The 12,546-nt window shown below is 47.7% G+C and overlaps 7 protein-coding genes across 7 annotated transcripts; 4 read left to right on the forward strand and 3 right to left on the reverse strand.

Annotated features, from left to right (window-relative positions):
- Positions 1 to 603: 603 nt before the first annotated feature.
- On the forward strand, positions 604 to 1,206 carry VTP21DRAFT_3881 (uncharacterized protein; the record flags this gene model as incomplete). Its single annotated transcript, XM_069394230.1, has 1 exon — positions 604 to 1,206. One exon carries the CDS (start codon positions 604 to 606, stop codon positions 1,204 to 1,206), a length of 603 nt encoding a protein of 200 aa, XP_069248760.1.
- A 515-nt stretch (positions 1,207 to 1,721) lies between these two features.
- VTP21DRAFT_3882 (uncharacterized protein) lies at positions 1,722 to 3,099 on the reverse strand (the record flags this gene model as incomplete). Its single annotated transcript, XM_069394231.1, has 2 exons — positions 1,722 to 2,686; positions 2,751 to 3,099. The coding sequence occupies 2 exons, from the start codon at positions 3,097 to 3,099 to the stop codon at positions 1,722 to 1,724; spliced, it is 1,314 nt and encodes a 437-aa protein (XP_069248761.1).
- A 372-nt stretch (positions 3,100 to 3,471) lies between these two features.
- VTP21DRAFT_3883 (uncharacterized protein) lies at positions 3,472 to 4,107 on the reverse strand (the record flags this gene model as incomplete). The annotated part of the gene is made up of 1 exon (XM_069394232.1): positions 3,472 to 4,107. The coding sequence occupies one exon, from the start codon at positions 4,105 to 4,107 to the stop codon at positions 3,472 to 3,474; it is 636 nt and encodes a 211-aa protein (XP_069248762.1).
- Positions 4,108 to 4,445: 338 nt separating this feature from the next.
- VTP21DRAFT_3884 (uncharacterized protein) lies at positions 4,446 to 6,119 on the reverse strand (the record flags this gene model as incomplete). The annotated part of the gene is made up of 3 exons (XM_069394233.1): positions 4,446 to 5,074; positions 5,145 to 5,954; positions 6,047 to 6,119. The coding sequence occupies 3 exons, from the start codon at positions 6,117 to 6,119 to the stop codon at positions 4,446 to 4,448; spliced, it is 1,512 nt and encodes a 503-aa protein (XP_069248763.1).
- A 1,518-nt stretch (positions 6,120 to 7,637) lies between these two features.
- On the forward strand, positions 7,638 to 8,535 carry VTP21DRAFT_3885 (uncharacterized protein; the record flags this gene model as incomplete). The annotated part of the gene is made up of 2 exons (XM_069394234.1): positions 7,638 to 7,872; positions 7,976 to 8,535. 2 exons carry the CDS (start codon positions 7,638 to 7,640, stop codon positions 8,533 to 8,535), a joined length of 795 nt encoding a protein of 264 aa, XP_069248764.1.
- A 313-nt stretch (positions 8,536 to 8,848) lies between these two features.
- Positions 8,849 to 10,434, forward strand: VTP21DRAFT_3886 (uncharacterized protein; the record flags this gene model as incomplete). Its single annotated transcript, XM_069394235.1, has 4 exons — positions 8,849 to 9,134; positions 9,211 to 9,438; positions 9,512 to 9,781; positions 9,854 to 10,434. 4 exons carry the CDS (start codon positions 8,849 to 8,851, stop codon positions 10,432 to 10,434), a joined length of 1,365 nt encoding a protein of 454 aa, XP_069248765.1.
- Positions 10,435 to 11,734: 1,300 nt separating this feature from the next.
- On the forward strand, positions 11,735 to 11,992 carry VTP21DRAFT_3887 (uncharacterized protein; the record flags this gene model as incomplete). The annotated part of the gene is made up of 1 exon (XM_069394236.1): positions 11,735 to 11,992. The coding sequence occupies one exon, from the start codon at positions 11,735 to 11,737 to the stop codon at positions 11,990 to 11,992; it is 258 nt and encodes an 85-aa protein (XP_069248766.1).
- Between the last annotated feature and the right edge of the window lie 554 nt (positions 11,993 to 12,546).

Below are 12,546 nucleotides of genomic sequence, written 5' to 3' on the forward strand. Positions count from 1 at the left end.
GAATGGAAGAAGACGACATTTTTTATTTTAATCCGAAGCGTAAGGCGATATCTTTGTTCTATAAGTATTTCTCAAATCGGGCAAACCTTAGCACGGTTTATTTAGTCTCAATGGATTTAGGTAGTGGTTTTTTTCCCTAATAGTTATTGGCCTCATTTCTTTAATGGAAATATTATTGATCTGTGTCCAATATCAAAACTGTCATGGCGTTATTCTCTTGTAAACAAGAAAATTGCATTGTGAAGTCTCTTGGAGACGCGAATTTGGTACGGTATTGGACTGTTCGCAAAGTGGGTTTAAAATTGCTTCATCTTTATTAAAATGCGGTATCATGCACGAAATAGGTAACCTTGAAACACTTGGGTCCACATTTCCAGGCACTACATTATATTTTTTTCTTTTTTTCATACCTCTCACTTTACTCTTTACCCTCTCTCCCTCCCTCCCTCCCTCCCTCTCTCCTTAACAACATTGTTTTTTAAAACCGTTTGAGCTAGTTCTCCGGTTTATATATATATCATTGTACCTCTTGAGCTTCTGGAAAGTTCACAGCACGCTCTTTTCGTCGTTTCTTTTTTGTTTCCGCTATTTAAAAGTACAGTCATGAAAATTATTTCCAGTTCCTCTCTCTCTCTTTTGCTTCTCTTTACTTCCCAAGTCATTGCAACTCCCTTACCATACCATGGCACCAACGTGGACCTCCGACTCCGCTCAGGCGATTATGAGATCGAAAAATCACCCTCTCCTAATTTGCAGCCCGACCAGCCCTCCTCCTCTCAGACCCAGCAGGATAAGCAGGTAGAGGAGGCAGATTTTAATTCCTTGGAAGACGCGGTGCGTCGTCTGGTGGTTGATCAGCAACCAAAAAATGAGCTAGTCTCTATGATTGAAAAGATGCGGGTCAGCTTCCGTGAAAGCAACAGGGATTGTGGGCGGCGGCGCAAAGATGAAGAGCGACGAAAAAAGAAGCAGAGAAAAGCGCAGGAGAAGAAGAAAGATTGCGATAAAAAGCGCAAGAAGGTCGGTGAGAAGGAAAACAAGGACTACCAGGCCGGATCCTCACAAAACAGCACTCAAGCTACTCAGCCGTCCTATTCCTCCCCGGCGGGGGCCGGCTCTGTAAATGCGACAAAAGAGGCCTCTTCGAAGAACCCGAACGTGCAAGAGACCGACAACTTCCTCGCACAAAAACAAGTGATCAATTAGAGCGAACCTACTGTTGAAACGGAAGCAGGCCCTTCTCGCCTCAGTAGATGTTACGAGAATGCTGTTATTAATTTTATCCTCTATTTTATCATTCATTGTGTAACCATTAACATTCATCCTGTTAGTTCTTATCTTTGGGGCACAAACAAACAATCCAATAAAACATCCATGGCTAACTTCATTTGGCGGAGTTAAAGAGTCACTTTATTTTGAAGACATTCCAGAAAATTATTGTAGGATTGTGTAGATTAGGACTACAAAAGCAATTAAAATGGTAAGAGAAGCAATATAAAATAACAGGATCCCTTCCCGCCTATCAAGATATATGCTATAGGTAATCGTGTAAAAAGTGACATGAAGCTTTAAATAACATGCTAGTTTATACGGGGCTAATTATAATATGAATTCTCCTTCTCTCTCCCTCAAACTCCATCAATAAACACGAAATATTCCGACCCATTTTCCTGCCCTTCCCCTCTCATTTCATTCCCCGTCAGAAGGCTATTCAAATCAAGCTAGGTCTCACCCCCCTTTTCCAGATCTCTTCCCAGCTGCGATGCAAAGGGGTTGGCGGCGTGACCATCGGAATCCGCTATATATTCACTGGAAGTGGAGCGAGGTGAAGCCACGGCTTCAGGGGGGGCGATACGGGCTGTAGGCCCATCGGAATAAAACTGCTCGCCTTGTTTCTCCTCTACTTGTGTTTCTATGCTCGACAAAGCAGTAGGTGTAGCCTCGAGCTTCTCCGTAGTGTATGCACTTCTCACGATGATAGGCAATTCCAATCGCGCCGATCGCATTTGGCCAAGGGCCTGGGTCAGGAAACTATACTTGGATTGCCGTTTGAACTTGAATTGGTTCGGAAGGGGAGAGATGGCCGCTTGGGGAGTTCGGAACGAGTAAGGATGCGAGCTTGCCTCGTTGTTTGCTGAGCCAAAAAACATGTCGGAGGAGATGCCCTTGTTTCGCAGACGTCTTCCGGGGCCCCGTATATATCGGAACAAGGCTCTCACGGCAAAAAAGAGAGCGGCTGCTCCTATCACCGCCCCAATGATAATTCCTGCCAATCTTCCGTGATCGGGGGTACTGGATTCGGGGTGGCTCGATGTTGGCGTCGTGCAGCGTCCATTCCAGCACAACCCGGAATCGCACTGGACATCGAGTGTGCATTTGACTCCTAGAGAGAGGGTGGGATAGCATGTGAGCGTCGTGATTTCACAATAGTTCTTGTTTGGACACGTGTAGGTTGTGTTGCGGGAGTCGGCGGTGCATCGAACTCTTTGGTTTGAAGGGGTGTGCGATGCAGGGCCATTGGAAGGAGGGGACGAGCCCTCAGTTTGGCCCACTGCACCAACGGAATCCATCCCGGATGGATTGCCGCTAGTAGCAATGGGCTTTCCTAGATTGTTGGCCGTTTGGCGATCCAACTGATCTTTTTGGATCAGGGGGTCCTGTGGAAGGGCTTGGTTGGGATTTCCTCCTGGCAATCCGATCGTATTAACAGGCCCCTTCGGCGGCATTGGGTTGTTATTTGGGGGGGATACGGGCGGAAGAGGTGTGTTTTTCGGAGGTTCCGGTAAGGGAGCTGGGGTTACCTTGGGGGGTTCGTTGGAGGGAGGAGGAGGAGAAGGAGGGGGTGGCGGCGGCGGCGGCGGTGGTGGTGGTGGGTGGGGGAGGAGGAGGAGGCGGTGGTGGTGGTGGTGGTGGAGACGGTGACGGCGAAGGAGGAGGAGGAGGAGAAGGCTCAGGAGTAGGGGTCGCCTCTGGCGGCTTTTCTGTATTTTCAGGAGGTTGCGGCCCTGGCGGCGTCGGGCCTTCTGGGCTTGGGTTTTCATTCTTGGGAGGCTCTGCTGCCGGATCTCCCTTTGGGGCTTCACTGCTTGGAGCTTCCATCGGCGAGAAGGAGTATAAAGGAAAGGGGCGATGCTAAATCCAGCTAAACTATTGAGGCAAACACACCCGACTATACTTTCAACAAGATGATAAGGGATGACAAATAGATAGAATAAATAGGTAGAGGAACATTAAGGAGAGGCGATAGGAGAAGGAGATGCCAATTGTCATCAAGACAGTCGGCGGGCGAATCCTTAGAGAGATACGCAGGGCAATGGAAGCCGGCGAGAGGGCGGGAGGTCAGGAGGGGCGAGGGAGTTTCAAGGGCATTTTATGACGACTTATTTGTCGAGCCGCCACCAAGTCAAAAGACATGCTCGCTAAAAATAAAACTAAATAACCTCTGGTTGTCTCACAGTGCTCTCCTCAACATTATGCCATATATGGGGCGCTAATTAAACCAATACTTGTTTTTGATTGCCGATTTCGATTTGTATTCTCCGCACGCCGGGCTTGCTGCAGTCGACACCAGGAGCAACCCGACGAAGTATTGGGCACCTGCAGATCCCGAATGTCGCGCAGCGCGTTGATGATTCTTGTTCTTGATGCGCGCGAAATGGCATCGCCCACGGCGCCTTGTAAGCGCATGCCGCCTCTCCAATCAGCTGGGGTGGGACGGGCTCCTCTCTGCGGGAAATCCCAGCGCATTCGAGGCTGAGAGGAGCGCTTGGCCTGAAGGGGAGAGTTGACGTGCCCATTCACACTCAGAAATGAGATGCATACGAGCAATCTTAATCCAAAACGGAGCGGCAAGTGGATATCTGGAGAGCCGATTCGCGGCTCTGAGATGGATTGAATTGAAGTAATTAACTTGAGACATTTCTGGCTGTATTTAGATCGATTGGCGGCGGAGGGCTCCTTGGCTGCTCCGATAAGCCACGCAATCGGTGCAATGGCAGGCCGGCGACCCGAATCTTTGCCATTCTCAGCCGACGGTTCTTTTGGCCTTGCACATGGATTGCGTAGTTTGTGGAGGAGGCCGGCTGCTAAAGGCTCACGGAGGGCCATTCTCCTGCTCTATTTTGGGGGCGCAGTGGTGAGCCATATCCGCAAATTTATGCAGCCCGTGGTTGGGCCAACCGATCACAGTGGACGGTTCCTCGGATTCAAGCGAAACTCGGGTCAGATCATTCCCACCCTCAGAATTGAAAAAAGAAGCTTCCATACAATACGAGCGCGATTTTATTGTATAAGACACATATTCATGAAATAGAAGAATAAGAAATAAGACAGGGAGGATAAAAGAGAGGGTGAAAACAAAAAAAAAATAATACGAGTAGTAGAATATGAAGTATTTATATGAATGCACCGGAGCACCTAGTTTTTCCTAAGGGGAAAAAACCCCTCTACAATTCTTCTCGTTTCTTTGACCAGGGGGCGTTCGGCAGCGAGGCATAGAGTTCCTCCACCTCACTTCGGATCTGCTCCCACACCCCTTTATTCTTGTCGGTTCCGTCTTGCCCACGGAAATACTCACGGAGGTTTTCGAGAGCCTGTCCCGCAGAAGATTTCTGCAAATTCTCGCGGAGGCTCGCTATGGCCGAGTTGATGCTCTCCTGAGAGTAGTCCTTGGTAGCGCTCAACTGCTCCTTGATTTTGTCGAGCAAGGTTTGCACCTTTTGCTGAGCCCCCTTCTCCTCCCCCCTCTCCACGTTAAAGACTTTCTGTGCCCGCTCCCCTGCCGATTTCGCAGCCTCCGTGGCCTGCTTCGCGTATTCCCCCACGTTCGACGTCGCTGCACCGTAGTAGTCTCCAAGCATTGAGGAGACGGAGTTTTGGAACACTTCTAAATCTGTCTTCAACTGCTGCGTCAAGCCTTTAGCCTGCTGAGTGTAGCCGCGATCGTCAAGATACTGCTGGATCGAACTGAGCGTGGACTTTATTTGCTCGTTGGTGAGGCGTGGAACCTCCTTGGTGGTGTCGTATTGCTCCCTGAGCTTCTTGACAATCCAGTCTACATTTTCTTCTCCGATGCCTAATAGCGAGTGACGAGGGTTAGCCCGGGACTCAATGGCAAAAGTTTTGGCGGAACAAGCAATCTATACCTTTTTGCTTCTGTAGATCCTTCTTCACCTTATCCAAGAATTCGGTGAAGCTCGCTTGCCACTCCCCTCCATACTCGGCAGCTCTGTCCCAAATGTCTCCCGCCTTTTTCTTGGCCTCTTCGTATCTCGTGCCCACCGCGTCCATCACACTCTCCGCCTGTTTCTCGGTCAATATCTTTCGCTTCACCAGATCTTGCTTCGCATCCTCCACGCTCTGCTTGAACTGTTCCGGCTTCAGCCTGGCCCAGTCCGATGTCTCCTCGAAACGGCGTTGGACATCCGCGAGGGCTTCGTTCAGCTTATCCTGAGAAAGGTCCTTATTCTTGGCGAGATCGTCACGCACTTTACCAATCCATGCTTGGAGCTGACTTCGCCGCTGGAGGGTGCGGGTGTGGGCGTCAACCAGACTCTCCTGGACATTCTCCACCAGCTCATTCACAAAGACTTCTGTCCCGACTTTGCGCTTCAAAAGCCCTTTTCGTGCCTCAGCTATGGCCTTTTCGATCTCTGCCTTCCCCTCACTGCTCCAGTTCTTCTCCAAATTCTTGCGCAAATCTGCAACAAGCCAGTCAGCATCCTTGGTAGAGAGCTCTTTTCGTGCGTGTACGTGCTTCGACACACGGTCGAGGGCGGCTTCAAACGCGGTTTGTGTCTTTGATACTTGAGCGGAAGCCATGTCGCGGTATTGCTGAACGAGTGATATATAGTCGCGTTTATCCGGTAAATTTTCGAATGTGATGCCATGATCAGTCAGCCAGCCCTTGATCTGCTTAATATTCCAGTGACTGAGCTCTTCATCCGAAGGGGATTCTGTGGGGGGGCAGTGGGATGAAGTTAGTCGGGATATTGGCAGTGGAATTCCGTACCATTCTCATTAATTCAGGAGTCAATGACAAGCTTACCTGCCGATTTAGCTGCGACTGTTGAGACAGTCAGCAATGCAAGCGCAACAAATGTCAAGCGGATTAGTTTCATTCCTACACTTTTTAGTTAAAAGCACAAAAAAGACGGTGTTGGAGAAATGAGGAGGAAAAAAAAAGTTATATATAAAAGGGGAACAAGGTGGCAAAAAAAATATGCCCCGAATTTGACGCGACGCCCAAGCAGGCGTCCGACCAGATTCTATTGCTAGAAAGTGCAGAAGAAGAATCAAATTCTATTGTTGGAAAGTAGGGGAAAAATTGCTGACGCGGGCTCTCTTGAACCTTTACATGAATTATGATGATACAATCCCCTCACCAGTACTTCAGGGAACAAAGCGGAAATCCGAGCAGCCCAGCTACTGATTCATAAGATATTATTTAGCAATGATATTTTTCTACCGAATCTCTTAAACTCGGTCTCCGAGGAAGATTCAGATGGAAATTTTTATATCAACAAAAGAGGACCCTATAACTGCATTATTTGGGCGAAACATCATGTCCATTCTTGTTGAGGGATGAAGTCGAGTTTTATTACAAGGGAAGCTGGTAGTGTTAAAAAATAGAATATTTTTTAGCCTTCGAGAACAATTGTTTACCGTCAAGTTCCGATAGGGTTGAGGATTTTCATTAACTTCACTTTTGAATCACCTACCTTTCATATGTAGTATGGTTAGAGTATAGATCGGATTGTTTTCTATCCGATTCATCCCTTAATAGTTAGAACCAGATATACAAAATCCTATTTTCCTCGAGCATACACTAAACACCCCAATGTACTAAGACTGAAGTGGGAAAAGAAAAACCTCATACTTCCGTTTTTAATATTGCAGTAATGTCGGAGCCAAACCAAATATTAAGGAAAAAAACAGTTCAAGCCGGGTGTTTATTTCTATAGCTTCACTAGTCCCTTTGTGATATTATGTGATATTACTCGCGTTCCGATTTCCCGTCGCATAAAGCGGCGTCACCCCCTTTCATAGGATTTTCAGTGGATTAATATATAGAGAAGGCCTTTAGGGCACACTTTACGAGACGAACTGTTCCAACGTGTTTTAAGGTTATTATGGGGATATAGTCCATAGTTCCATAATTGACCATTCGAACATACCTCGATTTTCTTTCTGCCAATGCTTGATTTCTCAAGACACGATTTATAAGGATTATAGCTTCTCACACCAGTAAATAAATGAAATACAACCTCAAGATATCTGTCCTAAATTTCACGTAAATATAAAATACATTCTTTCTCGATCACATAATTGCGGCTTTGCCCCAAAGCAAGCAAAGAATGGCAAGGTATTCTCGGCGCCAACCTGTTCAAAGATGAATGGCTGACTCCATAGAAATAGTGAATTAGAAATATAAAGAAAATATTGAACTATGCAAGTAGGATATATCAATTTTGTGATAGAATGGGGAAAATGAGAGAAAAATGGGGAGGGAATGGTTTTGCGTCATGCAGTTACACGAGCTTGTGCACATCTTTTCTCGAAATTAAAAGAGATACTGTATGTCTTATCCTTCTTACTCTGATTAATTTCCCCCCTCCCAAATATTGTGCATTCTTCTAATGTCTTCTCCGCATCATCCCCCTCCACCGCCTTCGATCCACGTTCTTAAGGACGAGCAGGCGGTGTCCAGCTCCCTTGCCGACCTGGTGGCCGAAGCGTCTGCCGCGGCTATCAAAAAACATGATCGTTTTATCGTTGGCATCACTGGCGGAAATCTCCCACAAATACTGGGTGAAACACTCAAGAGCCGTACCGACATTGAGTGGGAAAAGTGGCATGTGTTTTTTGTAGATGGTGGGTCCTCAATCTAATATGGATCTAGCGAAGGGAAATGAAACTTCCCGTTCTGCCCTCCCTCGGCTAACTCTATTTTTTTCCCACTGCATTCCTTCACTAGAACGCGTCGCGATTGTGGAGCAGGATCCCGCCTCTGTGCTAAATTTGTCTCTCTCATCCCTGTTCAATCATGTCTCTGTCCCCGAATCTCATATCCACAAAGTCAATTCCACTCTGGCCAGTGATCCGGAGGAAATGGCGGACGACTACATCCAGCAGATGATCGGGGTCTTCACCACAATCCATAAGGGCGACAGCGTGCGATTCCCCGTCTTTGATCTTATTCTCCTGGGTATTGGACCCGATGGCCATATCGCCTCTTTGTTCCCCGGCCACCCGCTTCTCTCGGAAGACCAGGAATGGTGCTGCGCGATTGTCGATTCGCCGAAGCCACCTCTCCAGCGCGTGACAATGACCCTTCCCGTTATCAACCACGCACACCACGTCGCCTTTGTCGTGACGGGCTCGGAGCTGGCGGATATAGTGCATCAGACCTTGGATGAGGAGGAGCCCCCGCTGCCTTGTAGGATGGTACGGCCAAGTGCGGGGCGGGTTACGTGGCTGCTGGATGAGAAGGCGGCTAGCCACTTGAAGCGAAAGGCGACTACGCACAGCGCTTGAATCACCCACCCATGCGAGCCTGTCTCATTTGGCGCAGTTGTTGCTTAATAATGTTCATGTTTGCTCTCCTTTTCACCTTTTTCTCTGTTTAATTTTTGCACTTTATCGTCGTTGTGGTGTGAGCACTTGTTTTTTTTTTGTTTTTTCTATTTTTACAACTTAATCAATATATGAATCTATGGATAGTAACTGGGATACTTCCAAGGCCGATAGCTTAACCTAGGTGGGGGCTTGGAGAGATAAAAATATACGCAATTTTTTGCCACCCCACACCAACGATTTTACCGATTTATTCAACCTGACCTCCCAACTAATGCTAAGAGGAGAAGGCGCTCAATGGCTCGATTTCCATTATGCCAAATCGAACCCATCCAGCACCGACACAGAATCCGAATCGACTCTCAGCGACAGTAGCGATAATGACGAATTCGAGTACAGCAAGCACAGAGAAAAGGTTCGAAAACGGGAGCGCGATTTCGAACACAGGTTCGATCGCAATGCCCTTTGCCCCAAATCGGGTAAATACCTGAAGTGGCATAGGCATGTTCATAGCACACGCCTCGCAATGTATGAGGAGATGTGGTCACAAGCTCTTGCTGGTAAATTCTATTTCCATGCCTCTTCTCCAGCATAAGGGCGCCATGGGTGTGATTAATGTGGAATTAACAATTTCAGGCATTCAGTCGCTTGAGATCTCCCTGCACACAAACCGATCCCCCCGAGAGATGTTCATCCCGGTGCTCTCAAGACTCGTGCGTGATCTTTCGAGAGCCATAGCATCTAAGTCGAGGAAGGATGCAAAGGAGCTCTCCTCACAGGATGCCAAGTCATTGAGCATTCTCCGCGTTAGAATACACAAACTAACCTCAGCGTGGAAGCAGGATGTTCCACTTCTAACAGAGTGTAATTCACTTGCTGACTCCATTCTCATCTGATAGGTCTAATTTTGTGCCCTTTTAATTTTGCACATGAATAGATCCGGAATTTTTCGACTGGGAGCCGCTGGCCGTCCTGGATGAGCTCGAGCTCTTCTTGATGACCCATGCGCACACCGATACGTCTGACCAATACAATATACAAAACGAAATTAGACTTACACGTCTTGGGCTGCGCGAATATCCTCCCCACCTACGTGCTCTCGACTCCATCTTTTCATACTATGCGTCGTTTACTAAGGGTGGTATCGACACAAACACCTTATTGGGAGAGGTGAGGGTATTGGACTTGTCGCACAATATGATATCTGGTAGGTGTCCTTCGTACGTCATCCTTGAACCGTGACCTATAACGGGCTTTTGTTGCATTGTATTTGCACTAGCCATTCCCAAAGAGGTGGGCTTGTTGAGGGGGCTCACCACGCTTCTTCTTGTAAATAACTGCCTCCAATTCCTCCCACCAGAGATAGTATGCCTCACACAACTGCGCCAGCTGGGTTTAGCCCAGAACCCAGAGCTTCACTATCGGTTAACTTATCTTTTCAATCCGTGCCACTCCGAACAGTCCGTGCCGCCGGCCCATTTCCCTACCTTAATCGAGACCTCTGCCGGGGCATTGTTCGCAAAATATCGCGTCAGGTCTTGGTCAAACCTCACTCTCGACATCCAGCGACATTTGCGCCTTCAACTCCCCCCTATGCTGTGCGAAAGGCTTACTGATTGCGCGCTGTGCGAAGGGTGTGGGCGGCTGTGTACCGGGCATTTGACAGAAGAGTTCTGCCTGGTTCTCGTACGGGCGATGAACGAGCGACTCTGGTTCGTGTGCTTTCCTGTGAGGCGCTACTTTTGTGGACGTGGGTGTCTAGATAGACATCGAAAGGGCGGGTGCAGATGCTTAACCTGTTGCTTGAGCGCGGAAAACGGGAGATATATCGGCTGGAAGTGGCCAACGAGGCTGGGCTAGAAAGTCTTACTTTAGAAGGAAAGGAAAAGAGAGTGGTGGGGAGAGGATATGGGCCGGCTCTTATGTCTTTATTGTATTATATCGGTTACTTATTGAGGATCGGATTGTAACTGTGTACATCTTTATTATTTGTATTGGACATTTTTCTTGGACGCTTATTTTTATTTTTATTCCTATGGACCAACCATCTTCAACCTCATCGTTTATACAATATACTATGGCATGTCTATTTTTATTTCAACCGAACCCTTTTCAGCTGGCGGCCCAAACTACATTACATCACTGCCATGCAAAATGAATCCAATGGTAATTGGAAGGAGAAATTAAGCGTCGAAAAACATCCTATTTTCAGCGCAGACATGACCCCCCCCTTCGAGCTCTCCAGGATAAGAGGGTGGAAAGTAGGCCTGTTATGAGGATAAGAGGGATCAGAGGTTCGCAAACCATCGGCAGATCCGGGTCAATCCTTCAGCCATCATTTCAGCTCCCGAACCACGGAATTGGAACGTCTTCCCATGTCTCGCTTGGAAAGTTTGGCCTACACTTGAGGATGGAGGCCTCTTGCCTCTAGAGATGCGTCTTTCTGCCAAGATAATTTGCACGTGTTAAGAAGCTAGACATGGAACAACCTTTGCCAGAGGACACATCCTATCATTAAACCTCCACGCTACGGATAACCAAGGTGTGACGGATGAAGCGCTCATTTTTCCCTTAAATTTCTTCCCATACCTGAAGATAAATTTTCGGAAAGCCAGCAATGGAAGGGGGGGAGGGAAGTGCCTCTAAGGAGGGTTACGCCCTAAACATCATGGACCCGCTTCAGACGGTTAGCGCCATTCACAGTATGACAAGGGTCACCCCAGAGTGGAATTTAAGGCCCCCCTCTTCGGCGCAGCCTCCATCGCACGATCTCGCTATACGTCCGATTTCTTGAGATGCTTTCTTCTAGAGAATTCTAGGCAAGGCTTCCTTTTTTGAGCGAGCTGCTTTGCCATCCGCTTATTTAGAGCGATCCAACGCGCACTGGCGTAGACCCTTCTGAAATCGGCTCTTAATTCGACCAGGGAGTCCAAAAATCGGACTCCGAGAATCGGGTATAAGCTCTCTGATCGCAAAACGAGCTTTTGGTATCTCTTCCTAAATAAGGGAAGGGACTTCATATGCACCTGCGCCTGATCAACTAGGGGCCAAAAACTTATATAAAGGGAGGGTCTTTTTCCCGTAGTTTCGAGTCAACATCCAACACACAACTCATTTGTAACAACACATTTCACTTCTACTATTCAACACTTGCAACAACATGGCTGACACTGGACGTAAAGGATTCATGGACCAAGCCAAGCAGGCACTCACCCCTGATCAAGAGAAAACCGCTTCCCAGCGTGCGTCCGAGCGCATCTCAGGTGCCGCCGATCGCGTGGCCGCCGCGGTGACGCCCGATGGACAGAAGTCGTATGGCCAGCAGATGGCCGACTCTACTCGCGGAGCGAGCGACAAGAGCTCTGGGCAGGAGTCCATGCTTGACAAGGCAAAGGACGCGCTTGGCCTCAACAAGTAGACGGGGGAGAGAAAGAGTGTCGAAAGTGTGCCTATAACATACTCTATATGACGTCTAATATGTTTCTTTTCTTTTCACTGTAATAAAGCGCTTGTGAAATTGAAGTTGAATTCCTGTCATGACCCTCTCAAATTTGTTGATCTTTAGACACAAAATCCAGGCTCTAAATGTCCGTCTCATCTCGTACATGAAAAAACAAGCTTGCAGCATAAATGGAGGATTTTCTAGTTCAATAGGTCTCTTGACGCTATCGCCGAATTGCAATGGAACGTGTGCATAACAATATTGATAGATGGTGGGGAAAGAGCTGCTGCCCTCAAATGGGGTATAGATTAAAGTTGAAGGAGACTAGTCGCAACCTGTTTTAGGAAAGAGACAGCATAAGCATCTCAAATAACTCGGTGCACCAAATCATATGAAGCCAAGCTGATAAGAACGAGGGTGATTTCAAAAGCGGCACTTAATAGGCGTAGTAAAGATGACGTCTTAATAAAAGCAATGGAGTGACGTAGTAGGGGCCAACGCGCTCTCAACGGCAGACACTAAATCTAAAT

Source organism: Calcarisporiella thermophila (genome assembly GCF_041956535.1).
Source record: "Calcarisporiella thermophila strain CBS 279.70 unplaced genomic scaffold VTP21scaffold_19, whole genome shotgun sequence".
NCBI classification, from domain to species: Eukaryota; Fungi; Calcarisporiellomycota; class Calcarisporiellomycetes; order Calcarisporiellales; family Calcarisporiellaceae; genus Calcarisporiella; species Calcarisporiella thermophila.